The sequence below is a fragment of the Acipenser ruthenus genome, unplaced genomic scaffold (assembly GCF_902713425.1).
Source record: "Acipenser ruthenus unplaced genomic scaffold, fAciRut3.2 maternal haplotype, whole genome shotgun sequence".
NCBI classification, from domain to species: domain Eukaryota; kingdom Metazoa; phylum Chordata; class Actinopteri; order Acipenseriformes; family Acipenseridae; genus Acipenser; species Acipenser ruthenus.
The window spans coordinates 21,091-29,211 of NW_026707329.1; the positions used below are offsets into that span (position 1 = coordinate 21,091).

General features: G+C 50.0%; 1 protein-coding gene across 3 annotated transcripts; it reads left to right on the forward strand.

Annotated features, from left to right (window-relative positions):
• The first annotated feature begins 102 nt into the window (after positions 1-102).
• Positions 103-8,108, forward strand: LOC131725388 (basic salivary proline-rich protein 2-like). Of its 3 annotated transcripts, none has more exons than XM_059018674.1 (2): positions 103-1,271; positions 7,493-8,108. In XM_059018674.1, exons 1-2 carry the CDS (start codon positions 201-203, stop codon positions 7,733-7,735), a joined length of 1,314 nt encoding a protein of 437 aa, XP_058874657.1. In that variant the 5' UTR covers positions 103-200; the 3' UTR covers positions 7,736-8,108. The 3 variants fall into 3 exon arrangements, 2 of the variants coding, with proteins under 2 accessions (XP_058874657.1, XP_058874658.1); XM_059018675.1 differs by lacking the exon at positions 7,493-8,108 and adding an exon at positions 2,391-3,482 and having other exon boundaries at positions 104-1,271; XR_009320598.1 differs by lacking the exon at positions 103-1,271 and adding an exon at positions 3,700-5,924 and having other exon boundaries at positions 7,493-7,574.
• Positions 8,109-8,121: the final 13 nt, after the last annotated feature.

The following is an 8,121-nucleotide window of genomic DNA, read 5'->3' on the forward strand; positions in this document are numbered from 1 at the left end:
ACAGAATCAAAGAGAGGGAGGGATAGAGAGAGGGAGGGATAGAGAGATATATAGATAGAGAGAGAGGGAGGGACGGAGAGAGGGAGGGATAGAGACAGATAGATAGAGAGAGGGAGGGAGGGAGGGAGGGAGACAGTGTTCAATCTGCAGGACCAGCCAGTCTGTTTTTCTCGCTGTTCCGGATCAAGCAGCTGTCTGCCATGGAGAGAGAAACCTTGAACCCGAGTCCAGCGACCACAGGGAGGTCATGTGACCCCGCGGCCCGGAGTGGGCGGGGTCTGGAGGATGGACAGAGCGTGAGAGAGCCCCTGGTGAATGGGGGCAAGGAGAGGGGGCGCGAGAGAGGAGAGGGAAGAGAGGAGAGCGAGAAAGGCTCTGAAAACACACAGCTAAGGACTGACAGAGAACAGGGATCCAGAGAACTGAAGACGAACCCAGAACCACAGGGATCAGAACCCAGTCTAGAACCAGAACAGGACTCTAGAACGGACCTGAACCCAGAACCACAGGGATCAGAACCCAGTCTAGAACCAGAACAGGACTCTAGAACGGACCTGAACCCAGAACCACAGGGGTCAGAACTCAATCTAGAACCAGAACAGGACTCTAGAACTGACCTGAACCCAGAACCCAATCTAGAACCAGAACAGGACTCTAGAACGGACCTGAACCCAGAACCACAGGGGTCAGAACCCAATCTAGAACAAGAACATGACTCTAGAACGGACCTAAACCCAGAACCACAGGGGTCAGAACCCAATCTAGAACCAGAACATGACTCTAGAACGGACCTGAACCCAGAACCACAGGGGTCAGAACCCAATCTAGAACAAGCACGTGACTCTAGAACGGACCTGAACCCAGAACCACAGGGATCAGAACCCAATCTAGAACCAGCCCCAGAACCACATGGGTCAGAACCCAATCTAGAACCAGAACATGACTCTAGAACTGACCTGAACCCAGAACCACAGCAGTCAGAACTTCAACCGGAACACAAACTGAAGCCAGTCTCCCAACCAGAGACCGGAGCCAGCGAGAACCAGAGCTCGGAACCAGCGGGGGGGGCTCGGGAGGGAGAGGGGGGCAGCGGACGGGGGGGCTCGGTCTATCAGGGGCTCCTGAGGAAGAAGCTGCTGCGCTCCTCGGACAGGTCGGTGTCCAGCTCCTCCACATCATCCTCCTTCAACTACTCCTCCCAGGAATCGGACGAGGTGTTCAGCGAGGGGGAGGGGGAGGAGAGGAGAGACAAGAGGAAGACCTTCAGAAAGGTAAGGGCTTCGACACGAGCCGTCTGTCTGTGCTGAACAAACTGCAGAGCTGTGCAGAGGTCTATAGGAAAGAGAGCTCCACACTGCAGAGCTGTACAGAGGTCTATAGGAAAGAGAGCTCCCCTCTCAACACTGCAGAGCTGTATAGAGGTCTATAGGAAAGAGAGCTCCACACTGCAGAGCTGTATAGAGGTCTATAGGAAAGAGAGCTCCACACTGCAGAGCTGTGCAGAGGTCTATAGGAAAGAGAGCTCCACACTTCAGAGCTGTACAGAGGTCTATAGGAAAGAGAGCTCCACACTGCAGAGCTGTATAGAGGTCTATAGGAAAGAGAGCTCCACATTGCAGAGCTGTATAGAGGTCTATAGGAAAGAGAGCTCCACACTGCAGAGCTGTGCAGAGCAAAAAACAAAATTATTTTTGTTTTACAAAATCAGTTGTGTAACACAGGAGTTAATGAAAGACAAGAGGAAATGAGAATATAGGGCATTATCTGAGAGAGAGAGAGAGGGTTTCCCTTCCTCAAAACCACACTGCCTGTGATCTCAGCATTGAACACGCACAGACATACCGAGACACACACACACACACACAGTGAAAGCCTGGTACAGCATAGGGAAGCATTGTGAAGCACAGAGAGGTCTGGTAAAGCATAGGGAAGCATTGTAAAGCACAGAGAGGTCTGGTAAAGCATAGGGAAGCATTGTAAAGCACAGAGAGGTCTGGTAAAGCATAGGGAAGCATTGTAAAGCACAGAGAGGTCTGGTAAAGCATAGGGAAGCATTGTAAAGCACAGAGAGGTCTGGTAAAGCATAGGGAAGCATTGTAAAGCACAGAGAGGTCTGGTGAAGCATATTAAAAGCACGGTGCACTGTGTGTTAAATGCAGTGTAACCAGGGGGGCTGCAAAACGAAGCGGAAATTTACTGCGGTTAACTTTTTATATCTGTGCTGAAAGAGGCGTTTGTTTTTTGTACTACAGAGTGAGAGCGAGGAATGTAAAGAAACTGAGGCACACACAGAGACACACGCACACGCACACACACACTGATAAACCGTGATGACTGGGCTTGTTTAGTTAGGAAATCAGACTTCCCCTCCCCCCCCCCCGTGTGTGCAGGGCTGCCCTCGGCTCTCTTCCTGTAAACAGGCAGTGCTGTGGTCACAGGGGGCCCAGCCTGTGCGGCTGATGATGCATTTCATTTCCTGTGCGAGGAGAGACTCTCACACTGCACTGCAGAGCAAGGGGACTCCAGCCAGCTTCATCACAGGGCTCTGCCTCCACCAGCGCAGCTCAGCGTGAATCACATGAGAGACTCTCACACTGCACTGCAGAGCAAGGGGACTCCAGCCAGCTTCATCACAGGGCTCTGCCTCCACCAGCGCAGCTCAGCGTGAATCACATGAGAGACTCTCACACTGCACTGCAGAGCAAGGGGACTCCAGCCAGCTTCATCACAGGGCTCTGCCTCCACCAGCGCAGCTCAGCGTGAATCACATGAGAGACTCTCACACTGCACTGCAGAGCAAGGGGACTCCAGCCAGCTTCATCACAGGGCTCTGCCTCCACCAGCGCAGCTCAGCGTGAATCACATGAGAGACTCTCACACTGCACTGCAGAGCAAGGGGACTCCAGCCAGCTTCATCACAGGGCTCTGCCTGCACCAGCACAGCTCAGCGTGAATCACATGAGAGAATCTCACACTGCACTGCAGAGCAAGGGGACTCCAGCCAGCTTCATCACAGGGCTCTGCCTCCACCAGCGCGGCTCAGCGTGAATCACATGAGAGACTCTCACACTGCACTGCAGAGCAAGGGGACTCCAGCCAGCTTCATCACAGGGCTCTGCCTCCACCAGCGCAGCTCAGCGTGAATCACATGAGAGACTCTCACACTGCACTGCAGAGCAAGGGGACTCCAGCCAGCTTCATCACAGGGCTCTGCCTCCACCAGCGCAGCTCAGCGTGAATCACATGAGAGACTCTCACACTGCACTGCAGAGCAAGGGGACTCCAGCCAGCTTCATCACAGGGCTCTGCCTGCACCAGCGCAGCTCAGCGTCTTCGTTCTGTTATATCTGATAAAGTCGCTCCTTCATAACCAACGGACTTCCTGTTTGAATTCTGTCATCTGGTTGATTAGATGAACAAAAGAGTTTCAAGATGCAAAGGGGAAGCAGAGACACCCACACCCCCCCCACCCCCCCCCCCCGCACACAGACACACACCCACGCACACACACACACACACACACACACACCCACCCCCCCCCACCCCCCCCGCACACACACACACACACCCCCGCACACACACACACACACCCCCGCACACACACACACACACCCCCGCACACACACACACACACACCCCCGCACACACACACCCACACACACACCCCCCCCCACACCCACGCACACACACACCCACGCACACACACGCACACACACACACACCCCCCCGCACACACACACACACACACACACACACACACCCACCCCCCCCCACCCCCCCCACCCGCACACACACACACACACACACTGACACGTTGTGTCCCTCTCTTTGTAAACAGGTCTCTTCATTTGCATGCGTTTGAAAGGAATACTTCATCCCGTCTCCCTGCCTCCTCGTTTGAATAGCTGTCAGGCTGCTTTGCATAAACCAGCCACGTCTTTCACTGTGCTTTACCATACTTTACCACACCTGTCTGTGCTTTACCATGCTTTACCACACCTCTCTGTGCTTTACAATGCTTCCCTATGCTTTACCAGACCTCTCTGTGCTTTACAATGCTTCCCTATGCTTTACCAGACCTCTCTGTGCTTTACAATGCTTCCCTATGCTTTACCAGACCTCTCTGTGCTTTACAATGCTTCCCTGTGCTTTACCACACCTCTCTGTGCTTTACAATGCTTCCCTATGCTTTACCAGACCTCTCTGTGCTTTACAATGCTTCCCTATGCTTTACCACACCTCTCTGTGCTTTACAATGCTTCCCTATGCTTTACCAGACCTCTCTGTGCTTTACAATGCTTCCCTATGCTTTACCAGACCTCTCTGTGCTTTACAATGCTTCCCTGTGCTTTACCAGACCTCTCTGTGCTTTACAATGCTTCCCTATGCTTTACCAGACCTCTCTGTGCTTTACAATGCTTCCCTGTGCTTTACCAGACCTCTCTGTGCTTTACAATGCTTCCCTATGCTTTACCAGACCTCTCTGTGCTTTACAATGCTTCCCTATGCTTTACCAGACCTCTCTGTGCTTTACAATGCTTCCCTGTGCTTTACCAGACCTCTCTGTGCTTTACAATGCTTCCCTATGCTTTACCAGACCTCTCTGTGCTTTACAATGCTTCCCTGTGCTTTACCACACCTCTCTGTGCTTTACAATGCTTCCCTATGCTTTACCAGACCTCTCTGTGCTTTACAATGCTTCCCTATGCTTTACCAGACCTCTCTGTGCTTTACAATGCTTTCCTGTGCTTTACCAGACCTCTCTGTGCTTTACAATGTTTGCCTTTATTACACTCAGCTCTGCTTTTGATTATCTTTTGGTTTTTTTTACCTAGAAATGTGTGTTTTTTGTTCAGTTCATGGATAACGGATTCCAGGGAAGCGAGCGGAGTGGTGTTACTGGGAAAGGGGCGGAGTCGAGGGAGATGATTGGCTGATAGACGGGTTCAAGAGAATCCTGGTTATTGTTCTGAGCGCTTATCAGAGAAACTGCTGACCTGGACTGGAAACTTGTTATTGAGAATGAGAGAGAAAGACATTAACCCTTCAAACAGAGTCCCACAGCGACAGCATGGGAAGCATTGTGAAGCACAGAGAGGTCTGGTAAAACAGTGCTTTACAATGCTTCCCTATGCTTTACCAGACCTCTCTGTGCTATACAATGCTTCCCTATGCTTTACCAGACCTCTCTGTGCTTTACAATGCTTCCCTATGCTTTATCACACCTCTCTATGCTTTACAATGCTTCCCTATGCTTTACCAGACCTCTCTGTGCTTTACAATGCTTGCCTATGCTTTACCAGACCTCTCTGTGCTTTACAATGCTTCCCTATGCTTTACCAGACCTCTCTGTGCTTTACAATGCTTCCCTGTGCTTTACCAGACCTCTCTGTGCTTTACAATGCTTCCCTATGCTTTACCAGACCTCTCTGTGCTTTACAATGCTTCCCTGTGCTTTACCACACCTCTCTGTGCTTTACAATGCTTCCCTATGCTTTACCAGACCTCTCTGTGCTTTACAATGCTTCCCTATGCTTTACCAGACCTCTCTGTGCTTTACAATGCTTTCCTGTGCTTTACCAGACCTCTCTGTGCTTTACAATGTTTGCCTTTATTACACTCAGCTCTGCTTTTGATTATCTTTTGGTTTTTTTTACCTAGAAATGTGTGTTTTTTGTTCAGTTCATGGATAACGGATTCCAGGGAAGCGAGCGGAGTGGTGTTACTGGGAAAGGGGCGGAGTCGAGGGAGATGATTGGCTGATAGACGGGTTCAAGAGAATCCTGGTTATTGTTCTGAGCGCTTATCAGAGAAACTGCTGACCTGGACTGGAAACTTGTTATTGAGAATGAGAGAGAAAGACATTAACCCTTCAAACAGAGTCCCACAGCGACAGCATGGGAAGCATTGTGAAGCACAGAGAGGTCTGGTAAAACAGTGCTTTACAATGCTTCCCTATGCTTTACCAGACCTCTCTGTGCTATACAATGCTTCCCTATGCTTTACCAGACCTCTCTGTGCTTTACAATGCTTCCCTATGCTTTATCACACCTCTCTATGCTTTACAATGCTTCCCTATGCTTTACCAGACCTCTCTGTGCTTTACAATGCTTGCCTATGCTTTACCAGACCTCTCTGTGCTTTACAATGCTTCCCTATGCTTTACCAGACCTCTCTGTGCTTTACAATGCTTCCCTGTGCTTTACCAGACCTCTCTGTGCTTTACAATGCTTCCCTATGCTTTACCAGACCTCTCAGTGCTTTACAATGCTTCCCTGTGCTTTCCCAGACCTCTCTGTGCTTTACAGTGCTTCCCTATGTTTTTGCAGACCTCTCTGTGCTTTACAATGCTTCCCTATGTTTTCGCAGACCTCTCTGTGCTTTACAATGCTTCCCTATGCTTTCCCAGACCTCTCTGTGCTTTACAATGCTTCCCTATGCTTTCCCAGACCTCTCTGTGCTTTACAATGCTTCACCACACCTCTCTGTGCTTTACCATGCTTCCCTATGCTTTACCAGACCTCTCTGTGCTTTACAATGCTTCCCTATGCTTTACCAGACCTCTCTGTGCTTTACAATGCTTCCCTATGCTTTACCACACCTCTCTGTGCTTTACAATGCTTCCCTATGCTTTACCAGACCTCTCTGTGCTTTACAATGCTTCCCTATGCTTTACCAGACCTCTCTGTGCGTTACAATGCTTCCTTATGCTTTACCAGATCTCTCTGTGCTTTACAATGCTTCCCTATGCTTTACCAGACCTCTCTGTGCTTTACAATGCTTCCCTATGCTTTACCAGACCTCTCTGTGCTTTACAATGGTTCACCACACCTCTCTGTGCTTTACAATGCTTCCCTATGCTTTACCACACCTCTCTGTGCTTTACAATGCTTCCCTATGCTTTACCAGACCTCTCTGTGCTTTAGAATGCTTCCCTATGCTTTACCACACCTCTCTGTGCTTTACAATGCTTCCCTATGCTTTACCAGACCTCTCTGTGCTTTACAATGCTCCCCTATGCTTTACCAGACCTCTCTGTGCTTTACAATGCTTCCCTATGCTTTACCAGACCTCTCTGTGCGTTACAATGCTTCCTTATGCTTTACCAGACCTCTCTGTGCGTTACAATGCTTCCTTATGCTTTACCAGATCTCTCTGTGCTTTACAATGCTTCCTTATGCTTTACCAGATCTCTCTGTGCTTTACAATGCTTCCCTATGCTTTACCAGACCTCTCTGTGCTTTACAATGCTTCCTTATGCTTTACCAGACCTCTCTGTGCTTTACAATGCTTCCCTATGCTTTACCAGACCTCTCTGTGCTTTACAATGCTTCCCTATGCTTTACCACACCTCTCTGTGCTGTGATGTCACTGTGCTGTATCACACTGGGCTGTGATGTCACTGAGCTGTATCACACTGGCGAGCGGCACTCAGCTCTCCAGTTGTCTCTTCTGCAGATATTTTTAACCCTTTGTGTGTTTCTCTGCTCAGAACAAGTCATGGAAGACGTTCTTCACGGTGATGCATTCGTTCAGGAGACAGAACTCCTTCATCCAGCTGGCCGGTCACCAGGGTACGAGGAGAGCAATCAATACCACGAGAGAGCGCTCCCGGGCCATCTCCACAGCCACACAGACCCAGGATCCAATTCATCAGGACGGAGCCCTGCGCAGGAACCAGGGAGGGGGGGGCGCTGGTGTGGATCGGGGGGGGCTGAGTCACCGTTCAGAGTGAATTCAGAAACAGCTGCTCGGGTTTGTGTGGGTCGCTGTTCTCCGCAGAGTCTTTAAGAAAAGCAGTGATCGTCACAAACCCAAGCAGCTGTTTCTGAATTCACTCTGAACGCGGAATCAGCACCCCCCCCCCCCCAATCCACACCAGCGCCCCCGTCTGCAGAGCCTGATCTGAATAATGGGTTTGTCCCGCTGTAATGAATGTGGAGGAGCGGACAGAATAACGGGAGTGACGGAGAGGAAAGCTCCTGATGAATTTATACTGAGACCATCTCTCCTCTCCTCTCCTCTCTAATTATTATTATTATTATTATTATTATTATTAATGAGTCATTTAGCAGAGGCTTTTATCCAAAGCGACTCACAGAGACTAAGGGGGTGAACTCT